The sequence below is a fragment of the Grammomys surdaster genome, unplaced genomic scaffold (assembly GCF_004785775.1).
Source record: "Grammomys surdaster isolate TR1022 unplaced genomic scaffold, NIH_TR_1.0 125946, whole genome shotgun sequence".
In the NCBI taxonomy this organism is placed as follows: domain Eukaryota; kingdom Metazoa; phylum Chordata; class Mammalia; order Rodentia; family Muridae; genus Grammomys; species Grammomys surdaster.
In genome coordinates, this window is record NW_021620768.1 from 1,217,762 (window position 1) to 1,244,060 (window position 26,299).

A 26,299-nucleotide genomic window follows, 5' to 3' on the forward strand; every position below is an offset into this window, starting at 1 on the left:
GTCTTGGTCATGGTGTCTGTTCACAGCAGTAAAACCCTAAGACACCCCTGTTACCTTGACTTCTTGACTTCCCTGCCGTGACATGCTTAAAGTGTGAGTCAAAACACCCCCTTTCTCCCATCTGATGCTTTTGTCAGAATAGTATATCCCATCAACAGGAAAAGAAACTAAGATAGCACCCCTTCTGCCGGGTCCAGGCACTCTGGTCCAGCCTGCTCTCACGTCTGCCAACAGTCAGGCACAGTTCCCACTGCAGATCCAGCTGTCCTCTGGACCCAGCCTTTTGCCACTGACTGATCCTCACGACTGCCATTTCCCTGCTTCTTCAGTGAATATAGTAAAAGTTTCAGTAATGCCACTTGTGGCTGTCTCAAGGACAAGACAGGAAAGCAGCCCTCCACAGATGTACTCAAAAGGGCTGATCATCCTGTGCTACCTCTATATAGTCCTCCCCAAATGTGAGCTAAAACCAAAATCCAACCACTTTCCCGGGCCCCGTGCCATGTCAGCCAACAACAGGGAGCTGCACTGGGTGGATGAAGGAACCTCAGAGCAAGTTCCCGGTCTTTCTAGTTTGAGTCAGATCTTCAAATACCCTAGTCTCCTCCACTCCTGTCCTGGCCAATGACAGTACACCCTTGTCTTCAATGATACTGATGGTTTGTTTTGAGGCAGGGTCTCCCTCTGAAACCCAAGCTGGCTTTGAACTCATAAACTTCCTCTCTCTGCCTTCCAAGGGCTAGGACAGGATGCTCGTGTAGTCAAGGTCTTCTCATCTTTTCCCCCTTGACCATTGCTCTTAGGCCAATTTTAGGCACACATCCTTTCTACTGCTCCTATCTCTCTGATCCGTCTTCTGTCTTCTCTTCCTGTTAATCAGAGTAGGCCTATTTTCTTTTCTCTTTTTCTTGACTCCCCCATATCTTTTAAAAAAGGGTCTCAATATGTAGCCCTAGACGGCCTGGAAATCATCGATCCACCTGTCCCTGCCTTCCAAAGAATGTTGAGATTAGAGTGTGCCACCATACCTGGCCTACCTCTCAAATTTTGAGACTAAGTCTCACACTGTAGGCCTTAAACTTATGGTAATCTTCTGTCTCTACCTTTAAAGTTCAGAAATAATAGATGTGAATTAACACACATGCAGCACTTCTCTTGGTGACTAAGAAATTCTAACCACCAAATAAAATGTCATCTTTAGTAGGACTAAAGAGTGACTTTTAAAAATTGTGGCTGGGAGCTGGTGAGGTGGCTTAGCAGATAAGAGCACTTGCCATTGCAGAGGACCTGGGGTTTGGTTCCTAGCACCCACACATGGTCAATCACAACTATCCTTAACTCCAGTTCCAGAGATCTTGATGCCCTATTCTGACTTCCGTGGGCACCTGGCATGCATGTGGTATACATACACACACGAATACATGCAGGCACAACACACATATGGATAAATCTTTTCATACTTTAAATTTATGTGTATGGATATTTTGCTGGTGTGTATGTCTGTGGGTGCTGGGGATTGAACCCAGGTCTTCCAAAAGGGCAGCCAGTGCTCTTTTAACCTCTGAGTCATCTCTACAGTCTGACAAATTTTTAAAAATTTTTTTTCTAGAGTGGGGCATAGTGGTACACACCTATAATCCCTGCTCTCAGGATACAAGATTAAGGTCAGCTTCAGCTATATAGTGAATTCCAGACCAACCTGATTGCTGTAGTGACCATCTCTTAGAAAGGTGGATGTACACCCCTTGAGAACTAAAGGTAAAGGCCCATCTCCTGCAGCCTAGCAGCGGAGGGCACTTCCTACATCACAGTGCAGATCTGAAGAGAAGCTACTGAACTCAGGGTGGTAACAACACAGATGGCAGAGATGCACCTCGAGTATGCCAGGCCCACAGAGCACCTGGCACAAAGGAATCTCAAGACTTCCTGGCCCTACTGAGCCCACCATTATCTAAGACCCCCACCAGGAGGCAGACCTCGGCCCTGAACCTCAGTGGACAGTGGAGTGTAGCTGGAGCTGATGCTTCCTGCTGAGAATAGCTGGATGCACACATCCAAACAACTACAGTCCCTGTGGGACTCAGAGCCCTGTCTGGCTCCAACCCGAAGTAGGTCAGATTTCAGATAAGCTGGTAGTTTTCCTGTAAGTGATGAAACCCTACAATGTACTTAATGAGAAACAGACGCCTCAACTTACCTCCACACACAGAACCAGAAACTGAGATGTCTCAGTCTATTGGACCCTAGTCCCAGCATAACCTCTTCAAACTGTTCCTCTGGCCACAGGCTTGCCTGTCGAGGAACGCTGACCACTACTAAACACCACTCGGTATTTCCCATCAGCAGTGGGGTGAAGCATGTGCCTGCACAAGCATGTGCCTGGCACCGACAGTCTCTGAGTCTGTGTCACTCATTCCTGCAGAGCAGGTAGGGCTCTCTCAGATTCCCTGGCCACTGACGCATGCATGCTGTGGCCTTTGTGATCATTCCTACTTGAGCACTGCCTGAGACGAAAGGAAGATAACTGCACTGCATATTGTTCCTGGTGTGCACATAGTACCCTACAGCTCCTAAGTCTGTATTCCCTTCTATATCCCTTCCTCAAAACAGAGATTTTGAAGTCTCCATAGAGATCTCTCTAGCCTCCAACTTCTATGCCTAGCTTGCAAATTATCCAAGAGTGTGCCATGTGGTGAACACAGTTTACTCCAAACCAGTCCATGCCCTTGACCTCAGTGTAAATTTGATTCACCCTGCGAACGGGTGTTTTTGCCACAACCTGCTGGGTGTCACTTTTTATCTACTGCTTCTTTTTCTTTGTATTTTAAAGATACCGTCCAGTAACTCAGGCTGGCCTTGAACTCACAATTCTTCAACTTGAGCATCCTGGATATTGAGATCACAGGCATATCACACCACACCCACACTGACAAGTCCATCTTGAGACACCTGAGACCAGCAATACTCTCCATATTTGGGATCACATGTGATAGTCACCCTGTCCCAGGTGAAACACTCTGATAATCATCTTGTCCCAGGTGAGACACCAAAGCTCCTGGGTGGTCAGTGGATAAGGTGGGCAAAGTGGAAAGCAAAGCACTGAGAGGGCACTAGGGTGCTTGGCAGGGGTGCTTCGCACAAGCTCAACTCTGAGATCCAGACACAATGTAGGCAGCATCTGTCACACTCAATGTTTTATTTCAACAGACATCCCTGTTTTTTTAAAAAAAAAAAAAAAAATGGTGGGAGAGTTCACATCTCATCACACCCGACAAGGAGCACAGCTCCCAACCAAGGTCGTAGATCCTTGGGGCAGCGCTCGAGTCTTTCCAGCCCCACACAGAAAGGAGCTGGATGTTCTAACTTGTTAAGAAAAATCTATCAAATGTGTCCCTTCTCCCAGAGGTGAGGGCTGAGTCCTCAGGGCAGAGGTCCTGGACTTAGAGCAGCTGGGGTCCCGGAGGTGAAGCTGGGGCTGGGCCAACTGTGCCAGCAGGAGATCCTGGGCCATCAGTTCCCAAGCCCTAGAATCCGTATTTGGCTTGGGTCTGCCGGCGACTGAGCTTGTTTTCTGACCAGGTGTTTTTCAACTCCAGCTCCCGCTCCTTAGCCTAGAACACAAAGAGGGGTTGGCAGAGTCACAGTGGGCAGCCTGACTAGGAATCACACCCGCAGCCTTTGGACATGCTAAGCTCACACTGCACCACTGCACTGCATCCCAGACCCAGACTTTTTTTTTTTTTTTTTTTTTTTTTTTAAATAAAACAGATAAAGTTGCTATTGAAAAAGACTTCTGGACTAGCAAGATTGCTCAGTGAGTAGAGTTGCCGGCCACCAAGCCTCATAGCTGAGTTCAACCCCTAGAACCTGCATGATGAACAGAAACAACAACAAAACAGTGAAATGACCTGTTTTGTCCTGACCTCTATACTCACACTGTGGCACACATCTAAGTAAATACAGACACACAAACAATAAATAAGTATATTAATCAACTTCAATAGAGTGGATGAAGCTCAGGTGGTAAGAGTTCTTACAGGAAGCACTCAGTTCTATCCCCAGCACCTTAGAAACCAGAGAGGCACATGCCCATAAATCTCAGCACTCAAGGGGCAGACCCAAGGGAATCAGAAGTTCAAAGTCATTCTAGGCTACAGCCTGGAATGCTTGAAACCCTGCCTCAAAAAACCCAAAAGAATTCTATAATAAACTTCCCTCTTACATAACAGGTTTTACTAAGCACCTGAACCAGACTCCTGTGAACCAGAGGCAGAGTGGAATGATATTAAGAACACACGCTCCCCCTAGTGGCCACATGGAGAATAAGGCAGTATGCCTACCAAAAGGGTACCTGGCACCCACTCCCACCCTCACAGGGAAATCCTGTGAGCCCTGAACATGCTCACCTGATGAATCAGATACGTGATCTGGTGTTTCCTCCGCTGCTGGCCAGTTGGCTGCTCACCTTTCTTCTACAAGAGAAAACAAAAAGAAAAACAAAAAGCAGTCCTTAATTCACAGATGGAAAGACGTTTCTCATATGCCTGGACAGTGTAAAGCCGACAAACTAAGACATTAGACATACAGCCCAAATCTTTAGGGAGAACAAGTGAACTTAAGAGTTTTTGTGTCTATATACTTATAAAGCTAACATTTTATTAGAGCCATTATGAAAAATAAATCTAAAGTGAGAATGCTTGCTAGAAGCAGCCTGTTAATCCCCAACAGACTGGTTATTCTTTGAGGTCAGGGCAGGAATTACTTTGTCTCTTTGAAACCCCACTCTCCCTCTAGTCCAAGCACCAGGCTCTGTCTACGGACACTGACTTGTAGTAAGTCTAGGACAGCTTTTTTTTGCCATGGGCATGTGACCTGCTGACCTCCCTCTAGACTCTAGCCATCCGCCTCTTAAACCTTCTTCATTTCTGTCCCCTTCTCTCCAGCCTGGCCAGATGTCTGGTCTGGCTCCTACCTACCACTTACCAAAACCTCTCATCCATCACCTTTGGCTGAAACTGTACTGTCCTGTACTTCCCTAGGACAACAAAATTCACAAGCTCATTCTTCCTCGATCTATCTTCCAACCTCCACCAGTAACTACATTCAACTCCAAACCACACTTTGATGCAAACGATTTACTGTCAAGATCTATACTGGTCTGAGCTTTCACTGTGTGGTTTTTCTGTCCTCTGCCAGAGCTGTCTTGGGCTAGAAGCTTTCTCACCAGCCCCACCCAACTCTCAGAACTCCTCCCCAGAGTCTCCTCAGCACTTATGTAATCAATTTGCACTGTAATCATTTACATTCAAGTGTCCTTAAATCTCTTCCCAACTCTGCTGTCAACTTGGGGAGAGAGGGGACTCTATCCTTTCTTCTCTTAAAAAGCAAGCTCAACAAAATGAAATGGGACAACACCCTAGAGCTGGGAAAAGACTAGATTCGAGCGCTGCTACTCAATGTATTACAACTGTAACTGTAGCGTTACAACTGAAGGTGATGCAGACCTTCAGCGCCTCCCACCGTGAGCACACACCAGCAGCTGCCTGTGGCGATGCCTCTCAAGCCCAAGCTAGCAAAGCCCTTTCTCCTAAGTGGTTTTTCCAGTAAACAGTGATAGATCTATGCTGCTCTAACCACAATCCTTTGCTTTATCCTGTATGACCGCCAACATTCAGTTAAAATAAATGATGGGGGCCTGCAAGGCCATCTGTGACCAAAGAACAAAGAACAGCCAGTGGGGGGAGGGGGAGTTTGACATAAAATCCTCGACCTTGGTGTTGCTGGCACACAGCTCATATCCAACTACCCCACCCATGGCAAGCTTGTAAGTATCCATACTACTCAGTTGCTAAGTGAAGAGACATTCAGCATACTGACTGAAGAAAATGAGCACAGGAAAGGCCCTTGGTGTGGGAAAAAGGAACAACCAGAGACAGCAGTTAGCTACAACTATGGAAACAATAGCAAAAGAAGAACAGCATGCCTGGGAGCCAGAGCCTAGAACCTTTGAAGATCTGCTGTGCCCACTCCCCAAAAATAGGCTGAGCCAGCTCCCAGATTAGTAGCATGGAGACTGTCGTGATTAGAGAGAGCAGCTGTAGAGTCTGATCAGTGGGAAGACACACACAGCAGCTGGGGAGCTGATCCAATCACTCATTCTCAACAACCAGACCGCACTAGCAGCTGGACAGCTGTTGAAATTCTGTACAGTTCTGAAAGGCAAGAGTTCCCATGAAGCTAGTGTATACTTCATTCCCATGGGCAACAGGATTTGCTAAATATGCATAGCTATATTTAGATAACAACAGGTGAGATGAGGTGCTAGTCAAGAACATCTTGTGGCCTTCCAAGTAGTCCACCCAAATGGTCTTTCACACTTACTTTGCTGAAGGACTTCATGGTTTTCTCTTCTGTCAGTGACTTGGTCATCCACTGCTGAGCCCCACTGAGCTGGTCATCACCTTTGATCTCCACAAAGTTGATTTCCTCTCTCCCTCGGTTCCTCTTGCCCTGCAGACGCTTAAACTGAAAAAGAAAAGATATAAGCCAGAAGTGCAGAAGTGGGAGAGGAGGGCAGGAGACACTGCTGAGACCCGCCTCTAGTCTAGAGCAGCACAGGGGCTCTGTGTCCAGACACAGTACCCTTGGTTTCTCTCTGTCAAAGAGTTCCCTTCACCCCAACGTCTACCAGCTCCCATGGTGCCAGGTCAGAGGCTGTTTCTCAGATGGTTTCTTGGAGTCAGAGCCAGGGTGGCCAAGAGTATTTGTGGAGATCATAAGTGCAAACCAGAAATCTGTGCCTGCTTGAAAGGTCTATTACATGTTCTTCATTTCTGTTTTTGGACACAACCATGATGCCCACAAACTCAAAATCTTCCTGCCTCAGTCTCCTAAGGACTAGGATTACAATTTTCAAATTAAGAAATGAGGGTAGGTCAGGGGATGGTGGTTCATGCCTTTAACCAACAGAAGTAGGTGAACCTCTGTGATTTTGAGGCCAGTCTGATCTACAAAGCAAGTTCCAGAACAGCCAGGAATATACACAGAGAATCTCTGTCTTGAAAACAAAACAAACTTATTGGGAGTAAGGGGCTGGAGACACGGCTCAGCAGTTAAAGAGCACTGGCTGCAGGCTCAATTCCCAGCACCCACATGATGGCTTAGAACTATCTAACTCCAGTTCCTGGTAACTGAGCCCTCTTCTGGCCTCCATGCACACTTGCCTGCATATGGTACACAAACATATAGGCAAAACACCTAAACACATAAAATAAAAATAAAATCAAAGGTGGGTGGGTGTGGCTTTTTTTTTCTTCTGAGGAATTGGGGGTAAACTGAGTCTGATGGCAAATACCTGTAAGTCCCAGCTACTTGGGAGGCAGAGACAGATAGCCTCGAACTCAGAAATCCGCCTGTCTCTGCCTCCCAAATGCTGGGATCAAAGGCGTGCGCCACCACCGCCCGGCTGAGACAGAAGTCTTTAAGTTCAGAAGTTTGTTTGTTTTCTGATTGATTTTGTTGTTGCTTGGTGTCACTTTTTCCTTTTTATTGCATTTTATTTGTGTGTGAGTGAGAGACAGACAGGGATTGAGAGAGACAAAGACAAAGACAACACACATTCAGATCAAGGCACACATGTAGAAATCAGAGAACAGCTTGGGGGATTCTCACAATGTAAGACTCAGATCATGAGGCTTAGTGACAGGAGCCTTGTACCTACCTCCTAAGCCCTGAATGAAGCATGAAGAATCATAATAAAAAGACCCTGTCTCAAAAAATAAAGGAGGAAAAAACCTGTAAGATTTCTCCTCTAAAAATTCTTTCAGGACTGGGGATGTGATTCACTAAAGTACTTACATTAAGTGTGTACTAAGCCCTTGGTTATCTCCCCAGCACTGTATAAACTGGCCCTAATGGCAAACGTGTGATCTCAGCATTCTGGAGGCAGAAAAGGGAGAATCAAGATGATCCTTGGCTACACAGGGAGTTCAAGGTCACTGTCAAAGACAAACAAAAACAAACAACCCAGTAGTTCTCTTTCCACCTTTTCTTTCTCACTGGATTGGTATCAGCCATCATCAGATTCCACCCCAAAGAATCCATGAAGAAAGAGAATGTGGGGTGGATCATAAGGGAGGCTCAAAAGGCCAAAGAATTCTCTATAATATTCCTGTTCTTTTATCCTCTGGAAGAAAGAAGAAAGGGAGAGAGGGAAAAGTTAACAAAAATTAGCAAAGGAGAGGAAAAGAGAGGAGAAGAGAGGAGAGGAAAAGAGAGGAAAGTCAGGACAGGACAACAACCATCTGTACATGGCAGGTACATACCTGAAATACCAACACTGAGGAGGACAAGGCAGGAGAACTGCTATGACTTTGAGAGCAGAACCCCCATGGGAGGATAGGGAGGGAGAGGAAACAGAAGAAAAAAAAGGAAGGAAAAAAGCCCTGAAACACTGGTCAGCTCTGGTGAGACCCAGGACTTGGTGTGACCGCTGGTACAAGAAACTAACCATGGCTACCGAGTGAACTTTTAGCTGCTTCTTCAGCTGAGAAGCTGTGGCACTGCAAAGGTAATACTCAAAGGAGTAGATGCACAAGCTACCAATCAGAACAAAGATTAGCAAAGGACAGACAGACAGACAGACACCTTTCTGGGGGAAGTGAACAAAGAATTATTTTTCCTAAGAACTAAGCTGCAACTTTCCTGTAGACAGGACAGTTTGCTGTATCTTGATCTTCAGTTGAAGGCCACAGGAAATCTTTCAATTTGCCTGTCAGTCAAGATAAACCCAGGGATACTGATCACAATTGGTGGGTGTCTCTCAAAATACATTCTCCCTTTCTTTGGTATAAATGAACTGTTAATTCAGCCAGATTATCACTCAACTAAAAAACTATTTTATGAGCCTCACTGAAAACAGACCTGGCCATGAGAACAGACTCTTCCCTAGTCATAAGGGCAAGTACCCTAGGGAATTTTAGAAGTCCTCAAAAGAGAAAGGAAATGTCCCTCCTGTCTTTCTCCATCCTGCTGTAGCTCCCATGTAGATGTGATGGCAAACATTCCAGCTGCTAGTATGAGAATCAAGACAACAGTCTAGAGATAGCAGCACAACTCAGCAAAAACCATTTTGTGGAGCTGTGATACCAACCTTGGCCTGCCGAAAACTTTCTTTCTTAACTGCCATTACACACACTATTGTTGTTAGGGTTTTGTTTGTTTGTTATTTAGTTTTATGTCAACTTAATACAAGCTAGAGTCATTTGGGAAGAGGAAACCTCAATTGAGAAGATATCCCCACTACATCGGTCTGTGGGCAAGCCTGTGGTACACTTTTTGAGTGATGACTGATGTGAGAAGGCCGCTCACTGTGGATGTTGCCACCTACAGGCTGGTGGTCCTGGGCGCTACAAGAAGGCAGGCTACACAAGCCCTGAGAAGCATGCAGCATGCAGTGCTTTTCCATGGCTTCTGTGTCAGCTCCAATCTTCAGGCTCCTGCCTTGCTTTCCCAAGTTTTGTTTTGGTTTGGTCTTGGTTCATGGTATTTTAATTACAACAATAAAAAGGCTAAGACAATGTATCTACACATTATATGTACAACAAAAAATTAAAATGTAATAAAATTCTTTTTAATTAAAAATAAACTTCCAGCCGGGCAGTGGTGGTGCATGCCTTTAATCCCAGCACTGGGAGGCAGAGGCAGATGGATTTCTGAGTTCTGGGCCAGCCTGGTCTACAGAGTGAGTTCCAGGACAGCCAGGACTACACAGAAAAACCCTGTCTCAAAAAAACAAAAACAGGGCAGCCATCTTCCAGTTAACTCGCCAAAATGACGAACACAAAGGGAAAGCGGAGAGGCACTCGGTATATGTTCTCTAGGCCTTTTAGGAAACATGGAGTTGTTCCTTTGGCCACATACATGCGAATCTATAAGAAGGATGATATTGTAGACATCAAGGGAATGGGTACTGTTCAAAAAGGAATGCCCCGTAAGTGTTACCACAGCAAAACTGGAAGAGTCTACAATGTTACCCAGCATGCCGTGGGCATCATTGTAAACAAACAAGTTAAGGGCAAGATTCTGGCCCAGAGGATCAATGTGCGGATTGAGCACATTAAACACTCGAAGAGCAGAGACAGCTTTCTGAAGCGGGTGAAGGAGAACAATCAGAAGAAAAAGGAAGCCAAAGAGAAGGGCACCTGGGTTCAGCTGAAGCGCCAGCCTGCAGCACCCAGAGAAGCACACTTTGTGAGGACTAATGGGAAAGAGCCCGAGCTGCTGGAGCCCATTCCATACGAATTCATGGCCTAGTGTATAAAAGAAATAAAGGACCCAACTGCAGAGTTTTTTCCTTAGGTTCAAGTATGGTGTCTTCTCGTTGTCTTTCTTTGTTTTTTTTTGTTTTTTTTTTTTGGAGACAGGGTTTCTCTGTGTAGACCTGGCTGTCCTGGAACTCACTCTGTAGACCAGGCTGGCCTTGAAATCAGAAATCTTTTTCTGCCTCCTGCCTCCCAAGTGCTGGGATTGAAGGCATACACCACCACCAAAAAAAAAAAAAAAAAAAAAAAAAACCCTTCCATCAGGTATGTTAGTGGTACACATCTTTAGTCTCAACAATCAAAAAGCAAAAATCAAGTGGATCACTGAGTTTGAGGCCAGCCTGGTCTACACAGTGAGTTCCAGGACAGCCAGGTCTACACAAAGAAACCCTGTCTCAAAATAAATAAGTACTCCCCATAATCCCAGAAGTCAGAAGACAGAACAGAAAACTTACAAGTTCAAAACCAGTCTGGCCACATAATGACACCCTGTCTCAAACAAACAAAACAAAAGCAAAGCAAAACCTAAACAAAAGAATTTTTGCTTTACCTTCAGATTTGAAACCTGGTGTCGAAATGGTCATTGGTAAGCTGAAGAGATTTTCTGTCAAGAGTGAGTATTGCTCTCAGAGGACCTGAATTTAGTTTCTAGCACCCACAGCAGCTCACAACTGTGAAGAACCCAGCTCCAAGGGGCTTGACCCCGCTGGTCTCTGCAGCTACCTACTCTTATGTGCATTTACCCTAACTGATAAAGATATACATAACTAAAAAGAAAACAAATCTTAAATTAAAACGCCACTAGTGGGCTTAGGCCAGGGCTCTGTAGTCTACTACTTGACTAACAATCACAGGCCTTGTGATTGATCCCCAGCACAGAAAATAGAAAGTCACTTTGGCTTCGTGGTGCTTTAAATAAGAAATGTCTCCCATAGGCTCAGCTATTTGAACTCAGTCCCTAGCTGGTGGTACTGTTTGAGGAGATGGTCCGGTCTTCCTGGAACACAGGTGGTGGGCTGTGAGAGTTTATATAGCCTTGCCCCACTTTCTCTGATCTCTGCTTCCTGTGTGTGAATGAAGATGTGGGCTCTCAACTTCCCACCTCTCCTTACTACTGTGCAAGCTGGTTGACCCCATGCCTTCCCACCGTAATAGTCTCTCATCCCTTTGCAACTGTAGGCCCAAGCATGCCTTCCATAGGTTGTTTTTGGTCATGGTATTGTCTCATAGCAACAGAGAAGTAAGTAATACATTTGTTAACTCACTGCTTCATCATCAATGAAGGAGGCATCAGGGGCAATTTCCTGGGAAGGGACCAGAGCCGGGTCCGGTGCAGGATAGTAGCCACCACTGTAATAATCCTATAGCCAGAACAGAAAACATATAACTGAGAGCATAATGAAAACAAAACAAAGCAAACTGCATGGAAAAGGCAAATGCCCACATCAAAGTCCCTCAGACGAACCAGCTGATATCCAAGGACCTACCCTCTGGTTCACCTACAGCCCCTGCAGCTTTCTCATCAACACCATCCAAGCAGAGAAGTGTTGTTTTAGAGAAGATGACAAAGAATGCACATTCTTTCCTGCTGTGCCTGATCCCTTAGCTGCTTCCCGATATAACTCCCACCTTACCTCTTCAGTGCCCTTAGCCAGACCTGACCTGTTCCTAAGACACAACAACCTCTGTCGTGAGCAGGGAAGAAAAGGCAGTGCTATTAGATCAGGAGCCATATCACCTCACAGATCAGGCCATCCTCTCCCCCGATTCTCCTCCTCTCCCACCCTCCTCTCCTTTCCCATCTCTAATGTACAGTTTCAGGGGGATGCCTGACCATGTGCTATGATCCTGCAGTCAAAAAAGTAGGCTCTTTCCCTGGAACCCATACTCCGGAATCAGAGGCAGCCTGACTATAAACATGCACCATGAGCTACTTGTTGCTGGGCATGGTAGCAAAGACCTTTAATGCCAGGACTCAGGAGCTAGAGGCAAGTCAATCTCTGTGAGTTCAAGGACACCCTGGTCTATGTAGTAAGTTCCAGGACAGCTAGAACTATACAATGAGATGCTGTCTCAAAAATAAATAAATAAAGATGCTACAAAACTGGGAAGGAACTAGGTTTCTTACAAGCTGTGAATGCAGATTCTAGAGAAAGACAAGGTGGAAACCTGACCCTATGCCTACCCAACTGTTTCCTCCTTGCTGCCACTGCTTTTGAGACAGGGCCCTGATATTACATAGCCCAAATTCCTCCTGCCTCAGCTGCAGTGCATCAGTACATTCAAGCTTACTGTCTCTTTGCCTGAAAGACCACTAAGAACATGCATCTTATAAGCTAAGTGAAAGACATGCTTCATATTCATTATACAAAAAAGCAGAACATAAAAACTCTGAGCAAAGCTGGGTGTAGTGGTGTGAGGCTGAGGCCAGAGAACAGAACTCAAATTTGAGGGAGTAGGAAAGGAGGGGGAAAAGTAATGAAGAAAATAGGAAGAAAAAAATATATATATATACCTAGGGTCTGGATTTTATTATAGTAGTAATCACAGTAACACATACACACACACATACACACATATAATATACACACACACACACACACACCCCTTTCAGAGACCCCAGAAGTGCTTTCTATCTGCAACTGTTGCCTCAATGGCATTTACACATAAGCATCACAGTGTTAGACCATTATCATCTTCCCCTGTCCTCCTAGTAGCTCTACAGGGAACATACATTTAGGAAAATCTTAAGATTTTATAATATTTTATTATAAGGAGTGATGGGTCAGCAGTACAGAACACTGGCTGCTCTTCCAGAAGACCTAAGTCAAATCCCCAGTACCCACAAAGTGCCTCTAAACCATTTGTACCTCCAGTTCTATGAGGTCCAACACCCTCTTCTGGCCTCTGAGGGCACTAGGTACGCATATAATGCACAGAGAGATATACAGGCAAAACACCCATACACATTAGAAGAAGAAAAGAAAGACTTAGAAAAACACTGTTTTCAAAATTTTGGCTAGTTCTCCTTCCCCATTTTGAAAATTTTATTTTCCCTATCAGCAGTTAAGATAGTCCAACAAGGATCCATAATCCCTGAACGCCATCTCTCTCTTCCTAAATTGTAAAATTGAGCTTCTACCAATGGGTTAAGATACTAGTCACTACTCAAGTTAAGGATAAAACACAGAGGCCATCTTGGCAGTGTGTGCTGGCTAGCTGGTTCTAGGGTACCTGTTTTGCAAAAAGAAGTTGTTCTGACAAGTTGCTTTGACTCTGCTCGTGTACTCCCTTATGTGACACTACCTGCTACCCAGAAGCTCACACCAAACTTCCCTATTCCTCAATATCTAATTCAAAGAGGCAACTACAAGTTCCAGGATTAGAGACCATTCCTCTCCTACATTCTCCTTAAATCTCCCACCACCCCTACAATAAACTTCCAATTTCAAAATTCTCTATTTCAGTGTCTCTTACTGATCCATGTGTTAAAGACTTGGACACAAGTCACTGGAACTGTTGGGAGGTGGTGGGACTGTTAAAGAGGTGGAGTTTACTGGAATGAAGAAGAAAGGTCATCAGTGGTATAGTCCTATAGGATTCTAGACCCTTCTTTTCTCTTAGCTTCCTGCATAAATTAAACAGCTTCCTCTGCTGCACAGTCCCATGCTACACCTACCACTCAATAGTAATGTAGCAAATGTATGCTCACAGGCACAAAAGCAAAGCAACCACAGACTAAAGCCTGAGACCCGGAGCCAAAATAAACCGCTATTCTCCAACAGATTACCTCAAGACTTCTAGCACAGTGACAGAAAGCTAACATGCAGAATGAAAGGGTTAACGACATGAACTGCTCTGTAATACTTGGGCAATTTAGATCTGCTCAGAATAAAAGCAGTGTGTTTTGAGACCTAGTAGATATAAGAAAATCAAGTAAAGTGACCACATCACTGGTTCAAACTCTCCTTCAGTACCATCACTCTTGGGCTTGCCCGCTATGTCCTTACCTACCTGATAATAAGCACCAGCGGCATTGGCATCGCCATATGTGGAAAACTGATTATAGCTGTAGTCATCCCCAGGCTTCGGCATCCAGGGAGCCCCACTTGACCCTGCTGCCATCTTAAACTCAAGGGGGGCATTGGCTGCATCGTCCTGGAAAGCTGGTTCTGGTTCTGTGCCTGGAGGCAGCTCTTCAGGGACAGTGGGGACAGGGTAAGGGTATGGCTCAACTCCAGGTGGCTCAGCCTTGTCAGGGAGGGAGAAAAAGTTCTCAGGAGCAACTTCCTCATCACTGTCGTCATCCTCCTGTGTAATCTGCTTTGTCACCTGCAGGGCAGCACTCTTGGCAGCAGCCTTGATAGCAGAGGGTGATGGAGTGGTGGTTGTGGTACCCAAAACAGGAGCAAGTGAGGCGGGCTTGGTCTTAGAAGCCAGTCTAGAGGGCTTAGCATCTGAGGAGACATCTGAGGGTTTCCGGGAGAAGGCATGGGGCAGGAGCAACCTGTTAGTCTCTTTCACAGTCAGGTTTTTAGGTTGGGGGAGCAAGGCAGACAAACCAGTCCCCTCGCCGGATCCCTAGTGAGCCCAGGTTTGGAATGAGAGGGAAGAAAGACAAGTGAGACTTCATGTTATGCACTAACAATAATGACAAACAAGATCATAGTTCTATGCTTCTCTGAGGCCCTCAGCCCTTGATGCTCTGTTATGTCCATGTACTCAGGCCCTCCTGCTCTAGGACTTATTGTAAATGTTCTTTCCACAATGAGAGGCCATCTAGTCTCAGCTCTGCCCAGCCTAGTTCCATGATTATCTGACACAGATCTATCAGAACTCCGTGTCTTCAGAAAATACAGTGCATACCCTCAATCTCACATTAGCCCTTCTTAAAAACCTATATCTTGAGTTCAGAGAAATTATTCAGTGATCATGAATACTTTTTATCTTCCAGGCAACCAAGATTTAGTTCCCAGCACATACACTGCAGCCCATAACCTCCGGTAACTACAGCTGCAGGGGATCCAATACCCTTTTCTGACTTCAGCAGCCATCAGGCACACATGTGATGCATATATACATATATACATATATGTGTACATATGTATACATACATACACACATTCATATATACAAAATAAAAATAAATCTTAAAGACAACAACTGAATATTTAACTTCTCCCTCCTTTGAAGTGGTAATTAATCAAGCACAAGATTCTGCTTAAGATATCTGTACCTGTTTGTTAAAAGCTCCTTCTGCCAACCTACCCAAGGAAAACCCTCTATGTGTAGTACATCAACTGGCTAATGCCACATAGTCAAGCACTTAGCTTATCAGCTTTTACACTAATTGGCCCCACTCCTCCAGAGCTCCTCTTACTCATATGAATTGCCTAGATTCTGCTTTTGTATACTAAAGGGTTGGTCTGTCCTAAGTGCAGAGAGGTATCAATAGGAAAAAAGACAGTGGAATAAGATTACTGTGTCACTGTCCTGGAGCACCAGGTATCTTCTCAGCCAATAAATTCCCATAAAGAGTGAAACAGGATTTCCGAGGTAAGCAGGCCAGGCAGGGGAGAGATGTTCAATTGGAGAAGGGCCCTTCTCACTGCTCTAAGTTTATAAGACAGAGTGAGGCGCTGGGTGTGAGGTCAAGAGTCCTGCTCAGCCACCTTAGAGTGTTCAACTTCTTCGCACCATCTGGGATCACAGCCACAGCCCTCTGCAGGGCCAGGTGTCCACTCTGCTTTCACAAGTCATCTCCCTGTGCTCATCTTTTTCACCATGAAAGACAGCTCTCCACTTGTGAAGTGCCTTTCAATAAGTCTACCTACTCCAGGAAGCTACCTGAAGAGAGAATCACCGGCTCGCTCAGCCTCACCATCCTGACTTCTTCAGTGCCTTTTCCAACAGCTCTCATCATCAACACACGAGCCACACCACCTTCACCAATAGTCTTTTTGACTTCCACATGACCCTGTCCTAAGACCTGCCAAAACTAGAAGTGATACTTTAACAAAGTAAAGAGAAAGGACAACTTCAACACTGATTATGTGAATTCCAAGACAAGCACTATATAAGGCAGGACCACTTTTCCCCAAGATATAAGACCAACATGAAATTAGAGAGTGGATAGAACATCAAGTACACAGGCAACTAGAAGACACTCAAGAGAGCCAGAGTAAAGGTACTGAGACAGCGGTAATCAGCCAATCACAGAGAGGTCACTCAGTTGAGACTTCTGTTCTTGCTTGCAGAGAAGCAGCCAAGTACAACAGCTGCTCGGACGCCCCAGGACCAGACCTAGACTTCGGAGTCAGAATACTTGACACAAGCGTACTCCCAGCTCCACCCACACTAGCTGTCTGACTTTGGGCAAATTCTTCAGTTTCCTCACGTAAACTATGGTCATAACCTAAGATTTAGGCCCTCCAGTGAAGAAGGAATTGGCTAGACACCGGTAAGGCATTTAAAATGAATGGTACCTAGTACAAAGTAAGTCTGAGTGTCTGTTTCCAGGTTAGAAACACAATAGGAAGAGCAGGCAATTTTACAACACAGGCGTTCCCAATCATCATTTCACCAATGTACTTACACCCTCCCTAAACAATCCTCCTACCTAAAATGTAATGGACTGAATTAAGTGACAGTCCCTGCTCCTACCATTGCCTGTCCTTCCAGAGAGGTCAAGTCCACTGTGCTAGTGCCAGGAAAGAATGAGAAAAAGAGGGGTGCGTCACACTCAAAGCAGCTACACTGGAAACCAGAGTCAGACCAAAACAGTCCTCAAATACCTACAAACATGCTAGCCCTCAATTGAAAACCTTTGGGCACTTAAAGTTTTATCTTTCAAGAAACAATACAGAAAGAGATGAAAGTGCTATGGTAATCAAGCTTACCTGCAGGACAACTTTCTTCTTTGCAGGTTCATCTTCCTCAGAATCTGACTAAGAGAAAAAGAACAAGAGTAAAGCATAATTGTTCCAGAACCGCAAAAGAAACACACTCAACAAACATTTATAAAAGGCTGAACAACAGAGAGGCCATCATGCTTGTGAGCACCTCTGCAGACCTGCAGCCACACCAGCCCTAGTCAAGTTAGTGCTGCCCCTGGGCACTGCAGCAGCAACCAAGAAGGATGAACATGCCTTGATTGCCTCAGTTCCTGCTGTTACAGTGAGACTATTTTCTCCATTTGATCCTTGGTGCATAGCAACACTATACCTAGTCTTATAACTGCATCCACTAGATGAATGGAATCTGGCCCACAGTCTCACCCAATCTCAGCCTCCCTTTTTTTTTGGGGGGGGGTGTCAAGACAGGGTTTTTCTGTATAGCCCTGGCTGTCCTGGAACTCACTCTGTAGACCAGGCTGGCCTTCAACTCAGAACTCCACCTGCCTCCGCCTCCCAAGTGCTGGGATTATAGGCATGTGCCACCACCGCCCAGCACAGCCTCACTTTTAAACCACTTACACAGACAGCATGAGCGCACAGCTGGGGAGCTCCAGTGGGATTAAGTGGTGTGTTAACTACTTCTCTACGGGGCATTAAAGGTCAAAACGGTTGGAGAAAAATCATTCTCTCTCCAAGTCTGATCTATTGTGTGCCAAACACCATCCTTCCTGGCTGGGGAAGGCGGGAAAATGATGGCTCAGAGATCCTGACTGAAAAAGGAGGCCACTGATATCAGCCTTCAGACTCAACAGGACTAGACCACATTGAAAAGACCTGCCTGAGCTTTTTGTCAAATGCAATGGCTGTCTTCAATAGCAGCAGAAGAGGCAGGTGGACCTCTGTGAGCTTAAATTATTTTTAGGCACACATATCCACACACACTCACACATATACATAATTTTAAAAAGAAAAAATTGTTTAAAAATTGTTTTAAATAAGTACTTCCTAGAACCATGGAGGTGGTTCAGCAGGTAAAAGCACTGGACATGCAAGCCTGACAATCTAAGTTTATCCCCTGGAACCACATGAAAAGCCAGATACAACAGTGCACATCTGTAGCCCCAGCATTCTTACACAAGAATGGAGACAAAAGAATTGGGCCAAAGTTTCCAGATGGAGTATACTGTACAACAACAAAACAAGAGACCCTTCTTAAAAACAAAACAAAACAAAACAAAAAAAGCAAGCCGGGCAACGGTGGCGCATGCCTTTAATCCCAGCACTTGGGAAGCAGAGGCAGGTGGATTTCTGAGTTCGAGGCCAGCCTGGTCTACAGAGTGAGTTCTAGGACAGCCAGGGCTACACAGAGAAACCCTGTCTCAAAAAACCAAAATAAACAAATAAATAAATAAATTTAAAAAATAAAAAAAAAAGAGATTCCACAAAGTTGTCCTCTGATCTCCACACACCTACCATGGTGTGCACACACATGCATGCACGCACGCACGCACGCACGCACGCACGCACACAGAGTAGGGGCACAATTCAATGGGAGAGAATCTGCCTGGCATGGATAAATAAATTAGTTCAATAAATAACTAAGGGGCAGGAGAGATGACTCAGTGGTTAACAGTACTCCCTGCTCTTAAAAAGCACCTGAGTTCAGTTCCTCCCACAACAGGTAGCTCACAACTACCTGTAACACTCTCTTCTGGCCTCTAAAGGCACTGTACCCACTGTTCATAACCCTCTCAACACACACACACACACACACACAAATAAATCTTGAAATAAATAAAACTTAAGATTAAAAACTTTTTCCCAAATAATAAGAGCACTGCCACTATGACTGTTCACAACAAAATGACTTCTCAAACCCACCTTTCCATGGTCTTGATCTAGGCATCTGTAAAGTACAGGTGATTGGGTTGGCCATACCTTTAATCCCAGCACCCAGGAGGCAAAAGGAGGAGATTTTTTGTGAGTTTGAGGCCAGCCTGACCCCCCCCCCCTTTTTTAAAGGCCTGGACATCAAGAGTACTATACACTAATCTTCAGAGATACAACCTAGGCCATTTACTCTAACGTGACTGAAGATTTTCTGTGTGATCTGTGTGAACTGCTCACAAAGAACTTGGATGCCAACAAGCATGACAAATGCCCAAATAACTGTCAAATTAAGTAATTAAAAAAAAATCAGGCCGGGCGGTGGTGGCACACGCCTTTAATCCCAGCACTTGGGAGGCAGAGGCAGGCGGATTTCTGAGTTCGAGGCCAGCCTGGTCTACAGAGTGAGTTCCAGGACAGCCAGGGCTCCACAGAGAAACCCTGTCTCGAAAAACCAAAAAAAAAAAAAAAAAAAAAAAAAATCAGGGGCTGGAGAAATGGCTCAGTGGTTAAGAGCACCAACTGCTCTTCCAGAGGTCCTGAGTTCAATTCTCAGCGACTACATTCCATCAGTAATGGAATCTGATGCCCTCTTCTGGTGTGTTTGAAGACAAATCCAGTGTACTTATATAAATAAAATAAAAGTCAAAAGCTGTGTACTAAAGAAAACATACCCATTTCACTGTTTAGTCAGTAACACCATACTGACAGTGTCGGAACCTGAGGACTATACTAAAGTCACACTAGGTATTATATACAACAGCACAAATCAGAGCACAGGTTTTTGTGGCAGCCATGTCACTTACTGGGTGGGAAATGCAGCTACTCATCCTACCCAAGGCTAGCTAGAACACTATAACCCCTGTCACAGTGACACTGACTGTATCGGCTATTGTCCAAGATAATGCATATAAACCAAGGTTCCTAGCAGAGCTCTCTCTGCCTGCTCACAAGAAACACTCAACCAAGAAAAAGGTGTGAACACCACCATCTGAGCATGTTCAACCCTTTCTCTCTTCAATCCCCATTCCTTCTTACATCCCCACACACAATCCTGCCTTCTGATCCTGGAGAGCTCAAGAAACCCCAACACCTTGATCCCTGGTGATCATGGGTCCTGGGCACACCTAAACTACATCATCTGCCATGATAGGTCTACAGGCAGCCCTGGGGCAACTGAAGACCATTCTTTTTGTTTGTGGGGTTTTCATTTTTTTGGAGACAATGTTTCACTCTGCAGCCCAAGATGGCATTGAACTCTCAGCAATCCTCCTGCTTCAGCTTTCCAAGTGCTGGGATTACAAGAATAACGAATTCATCATGTCTTGTAAAGTATGTCCTCTTTTCTTAGATCCTGTGAAACACAGGGGCCACTGTCACAGTGGAGAAAAACTGTCCTATGGCTAATAGAAATGAAGACCAGATCAGCACTGAGGAGAAAATTCAATTTCTCTTTAAATGTCAGACTGTTTTCAATATACTGCTGATAACCTGAGGTTTTTGTTTGTTTTGGGTTTTGTATATTTACTTAAAGGGGGTCTCTATGTACCCCTGGCTTTCCTGGTACTCTCTATGTAGACCAGGCTGGCCTCAAACTCACAAAGATATGCTACCTCTGCCTCCGAATGCTGGGATTAAAGGTGTGAACTACTCCCAACTGATGTTTATTATTTAAGCACATACAGAATCATCCCTACTGACTGACCAGCTCAAATACACCACTACTTCTGGTCTAACTACTCACATTCATCCTTCTACGAGCTTCTACTGAGAGCCCTTTATAAATTATCCTGTGACACAAGATCACTATGACAGACTCCCAGACACATCAACGGAAGTAAATAATAAATAAATAAATAAATAAATAAATAAATAAAATGTTAAGGGGCTAAGCAGATGCCTCAGTGGGTCAGAGTGTTTGCCATGAAAGAGTTCATAACTCCAGTACCATGTACAAAGCCAGGTACAGCTACATGTGCTTGTAACCTAGTAACCCCAATATGTTAGGGAAGAGAGACATGCGAATCCCGAGAGCTTGTTAACTAACCCAGCTTAGCAGAAACGCTAAGTGTCAGGTTCTGTGAGGTACCTTGTTATAAATAATAAGATGGAATGCTGGTGAGATAGCTTAACAGGTAGAATCATCAAAATGCAGGCCTGATGAGCAACCCCAGATGTCACAAGGTGGCAGGAGAGAAGGTTCAGAGTCATCATAGCCACAAAGAATAACCAGGGCACCAGTAGATGAGGCAACAGAATATAGACACACTTCCTGGCTCTTTCACAAACCTAACCAGCCTGACCCCAGGAGTAGCTGGAAACATGGAACTCTATTGTACACTACGCAGAGAAGCGATGATGCCACTCAAAGCACTCCTGGGCACCAAGGAACCTGACCACAGACTAATGGGAAACAAAAGTGCAGAAAAAAATTATCCCAACAACCCCCCCCCCAAAAAAAAAGGAAAGAAAATTCAGTGCTGCTGGGGCTGTAGCTCAGTAGCAAAGCACTTACCTAGCATACAAGAGGCCCTGAGTTTGACGGCTGCAAGTTCATTAGAATACAGCTGGGCTTCTTAAACATCTTTCTCCCTTTTGGCTGGGGAAATTTTTATGTGGCCTCCCAAGTATACAGGTATACAAAAAGCATATCAATAAAATACTTTATAATAAGCCATGAAGAAATGTGAGGGGTTGTTGTTTGAGACAGGGTTTCTCTGTTTAGCCCTGGCTATCCTGGAGCTCACTCTGTAGACCAGGCTGGCCCAAAACTCATCCACAGAGATCTGTTTGCCTCTGCCTCTTCTGGGATTAAAAGTGAGAGCCACCCCACACAACCTTCTGATAGTAACAGAATGTATAGGCATCTCAATCTTTTTCAGGGTCCTAGGCCTTGGGCACTAGAACGAAAATTTAATTCTCAGCTTTGAATTTTAAAACTTGGCATGGTGGTACATACAGGTTAGTAATGTCAGCACTCAGGAGGTAGAGAAGAAAAGATCACAAGTTCAAGGTCATCCTCAGCTACACAGCCATTCTGAGGCCTGCTAGGGCTACATGAGGCCCTGCCTCAAAGAAGGGTGGGAGGGAAGATGCCATGAATGTAGCTTCACATATTATGTAATATAGAATGGAAGAAGTATGATTAGAGTTATTTCTGAAATTCTCGAGACCTAGAGAAGGCTCCGCAGTTAAGAGCATTTGCTACTCTTCCAAAGAACCAAGGCTAAATTCCCAGCACAAACATGGTGGCTCACAAATCTCTTCCAGCCCTCATGGGCACTGCACACATGTGGTACATGACATATATGCAGGCAAAACACCCATATCCATAATAAATTGTTAAGAAAAAAAAAACTTTTGAAATTAAAAAAATGCTGAGCCGGGTGGTGGTGGCGCAGGCCTTTAATCCCAGGCAGAGGCAGGCGGATTTCTGAGTTCGAGAGTTCGAGGCTAGCCTGGTCTACAGAGTGAGTTCCAGGACAGCCAGGGCTACACAGAGAAACCCTGTCTCGAAAAACCAAAAAAAAAAAAAAAAAAAAGCTGAATATTCTATTTTAATCTCAATCCAAAATTTATTTTTATTTCTTTTTTTTTTTTTGGAATCTCATATCATCTAGGCTGGCCTTAAACCATACCACTGCCCAGCCTTAAGCTTAGTATATAGCCAGGGATGTCCTTTAGCTCCTCCCAGCCCTCCTTCGTCCACCTCCAAAGTTCTGGGATTACAGGTACATCTGCACTACCACACCAGGTATTCATGTAACAATATTAACAACACATTACACTTATTTGTATTTACTTGTGCAAGCTATAGGGGCTAAGGACATTAGGACGGCAGCCAGGGGACAACTGTCCAGAAGTGGTTCTCTCCTTCCACCCTGTGGGTCCTGGGATCCAACTCAGCTTGTCATGCTAATGGCACGTGCCTTCCTTTACCTGCTGAGCCCTCTGCTGGCCCTCATTTAATGATTTTCAATGAAACTCAAGTGGGTTTCTTTCTTTTTTCTTTTTTTTGGTTTTTTGAGACAGGGTTTCTCTGCACAGTCCTGGCTGTCCTGGAACTCACTTTGTTCAAGTGGGTTTCAAACTAAGTTTTTTATATATTTTTTTATTTTTACAAGTTTGTATATTTTTATTTAGGGGTGTGAATACAGCACACATGTAAGTACAAGTCAGAGGACAGCTTTCAACAGTCAAGACTTCTTCTACCATGTAGGGACAGAAAGTAGGCCAGCTTATAACATGTGACACTGTTATGAAGTGGAAGCTTCTAGTTTCTTTGCAAAGTCAGTGATATCAATGTTTTGCTGGGCACACAGGCGAAAGAATGCTTTCCTTTGGCAGACATGTGAAAGGACTCATGATGAAGGAACATAAATATGACCCCACAGACAATGGGAGACTGAACACTGAATACTGGTTTGTTCCGCCTCCCTATTCTTTGCTAACAACATGCAGGTATTGGTTTGCCTCACATAGCCTTTGTTAAGCCCAGCTTCTGCTAACACTGCCATTGAGAGAAACTCACCCAAGAACTGCGTGTGAGGTTCCTGTGGCAGCTTTGCTTAACAGGTCCACTTCCCCCATATCCTATTAACTTTTATCTTCCATTGCTTCTGGTGAGTGGTGGGCAAGAGGAGAGGTTAAACACTTATTAAAGAAGGTTGTAAAAAATTTATGTCTACACTGTTCCCATTTTCCCCTCAAAATACTACAATATGCTAATCTGATCCTTGTGGCACCTTTCTATCACTCAGACAAGAGTGATAGAAAACTATCAAAAGCTTTGTTTTCCATAATTAAGCCATATGCTCCTACAGGAGCAGAAAACTTTGTATAAACAATAAGAATATGAGGGCTGGAGAAATGGCTCAGAGGTTAAGAGCACTGGCTGCTCTTCCAGAGATCCTGAGTTCAATTCCCAGTGATCACATGGTGGCTCACAAGCATCTATAATGAGGTCTGGTGTCCTCTTCTAGGTTGCAGGCATACATGCACGCAGATCGCTGTATACATAATAAATAAATCTTAAGAAAAAAAAACAACAACAACAGTAAGAATACTATAATTCAGGTCTGAGGTAACTTTGTAGATAAAGAGCTTACCACACAAGCATGAGGACCTGAGTTTAATATTTACAACCTAGATTTAGAAGGAAGGAAGGAAGGAAGGAAGGAAGGAAGGAAGGGAGGGAGGGAGGGAGGGAGGCAGGCCCCCCCGCCGCGCGCCGGGGAGGGAGGACGGACACAGTGGTGACTCAAAACTGCATGTAACTCCAGTTCCAGGAGAATCTGATGTCCTCTTCTGACATCTACACAAGGGTACAAACCCACACCCACACCACACTCAGCACTCAGACACACACATACACACATTAGATAGATAGATAGATAGATAGATAGATAGATAGATAGATAGATAGATCTATATATATAATTTTTTCTTAATGGCATAGTCTCTGTACATAGTCTTGGCTTTTCTGGTACTGCAGGCCTTTAATCCCAGCACTTGGGAGACAGAAACAGGCAGATAGATCTCTGTGAATTGAAGGCCACCCTGGTCTACTGAGTAAGTTAAGACAAGCAGGGCTACACAATGAAACCCTGTCTAGAAACAACATTACAAACACACACACACACACACACACACACACGGAAAGTAGAACTCAAAAGTTTCAGGAAGTCTATAAAATGTATGAGGTTCCAAGACCTTCTCCCTTCCCGAGGTTATATAAGCAGTATAAACAGTGCAGATAGCTGCAGAGATACTCCCTCTAAACTACAGAGCTGCCTACACATCCCGCAGAACTTTTGTAAGCAGTCACCAATGGTCCTTTGGTTGTGAATTCTGAGTTGTGAATACTTTATTTATTTTATGTGCATTGGAATTTTGCCTGTATGTATTATGTCTCTGTGAAGGTGTCAGACCTCTAGAGTTGGAGCTACAGACAGTTGTGAGCTCCCATGTGAGTACTGGGAATAGAACCTGGGTCCTCTGAAAGAACAGTCCCCAGTTGTGAGTACTTACAACCCCAATAAACTCGGTGACTTCCAAGGTGGACTCTGGAAGTATATTTTGGTCTGCTGCAGGTCCCCTGGTTGGGGTAAGGAGACATTTGTTCACAACTCCCCAGGAATAGTATCACACAGCACTGTTATCTCTCTCAACCTGGATTACTGAGTAAAACTAGGTGCAGGGCTGGTACTGTTATACTTCTTAGCCTCACAAAACCCTAAACCTCAGTGGCTACCACTGTCCTCTCTAGCTGCCAAGAGTGACAATATACAAACCCAGAGACTGCTGAGCAAGAGCGGAAGCAGACATGTTCCATTAGGCCAAACCCAGCGGGATCTACGTGTCTATCAGAGCCTCATTCCCCATGGCAGCCTTCCTCTTATCGTCTCAGGCTCTGGTTTTGAGACTCTCCAAAAAGCAATCACTGGCTATCAGGGCCAGGAGCCAAGTAGGAAATCAAGGTTAAGAACAGACACTCTAACTCTCCAGACTCCAAACGAATTATACTATTATCTCATTAGCTGGACTCATCAACTTCTTTAACTCTTTGGTCTCTTATCTGCCCTTTGGTTAAGGATGTTTTCTCTACTTTGCTTCTTGTTTGTCTTCCTTTCTGATTTGTGCCTGCCCATGGGTGTTCTCCTTATCTTTTCAGTTAGTATCAAAACAGAGCCAAGCACTCATAGGTTCAAATCTAGCCTCTGCCTCTACTTCAAAACTATGGCTTGAGGAAACTTGTCAGCAGTCTCTAAACCTGTTTCCTTCTAGGTAAACTAGAGTTAAGAGCCTAGCACTAAAAGAAGTGGAGGTATGTGCATGCCAGTAATCCTAGCACTTGGGAGGTAAAGGCAAGAGGATTAGAAGTTAAAGTCACCCTTCGCTACATAGGAGAGTTGCTGATAACCCAGGCCAGACCTTATTTTAAAGGGGAGAGAAAAGAGCTCAGTGCTGTGCCAACATCTTCAGAAGGCACCCACAAATATTAGCAGGGCCCAACCCCTGAATTTGTTGTTTGAAATAGGGTCTCGCTGGGCTGTGGTGGCGTACGCCTTTAATTCCAGCACTTGGGGGGCAGAGGCAGGCGGATTTCTGAGTTCGAGGCCAGCCTGGTCTACAGAGTGAGTTCCAGGACAGTCAGGGCTACACAGAGAAACCCTGTCTCAAAAAAACAAACCA

General features: G+C 44.7%; 2 protein-coding genes across 2 annotated transcripts in view; one reads left to right on the forward strand and one right to left on the reverse strand.

Moving 5' to 3' along the window:
- Nucleotides 1–3,168: 3,168 nt before the first annotated feature.
- Nucleotides 3,169–26,299, reverse strand: part of Prcc (proline rich mitotic checkpoint control factor) — a 30,742-nt gene continuing 7,611 nt past the window's right edge. The window contains exons 2-7 of the mRNA XM_028753269.1: nt 17,222–17,269; nt 14,337–14,903; nt 11,588–11,683; nt 6,382–6,525; nt 4,407–4,472; nt 3,169–3,611 (exon numbers count right to left, since the gene is read on the reverse strand). Of these exons, the coding sequence (XP_028609102.1) occupies nt 3,525–3,611; nt 4,407–4,472; nt 6,382–6,525; nt 11,588–11,683; nt 14,337–14,903; nt 17,222–17,269 (1,008 nt within the window). The 3' untranslated portion in view covers nt 3,169–3,524. The remainder of the gene's footprint in view (nt 3,612–4,406; nt 4,473–6,381; nt 6,526–11,587; nt 11,684–14,336; nt 14,904–17,221; nt 17,270–26,299) is intronic.
- LOC114609045 (60S ribosomal protein L21) lies at nt 9,811–10,330 on the forward strand. The gene has a single exon (XM_028753270.1). It carries the CDS (start codon nt 9,832–9,834, stop codon nt 10,312–10,314), a length of 483 nt encoding a protein of 160 aa, XP_028609103.1. The 5' UTR covers nt 9,811–9,831; the 3' UTR covers nt 10,315–10,330.

Excerpts from the sequence above, each read along its gene's own strand:
- LOC114609045 (XM_028753270.1), top strand. The coding sequence starts at position 9,832 with ATGACGAACACAAAGGGAAAGCGGAGAGGCACTCGGTATATGTTCTCT.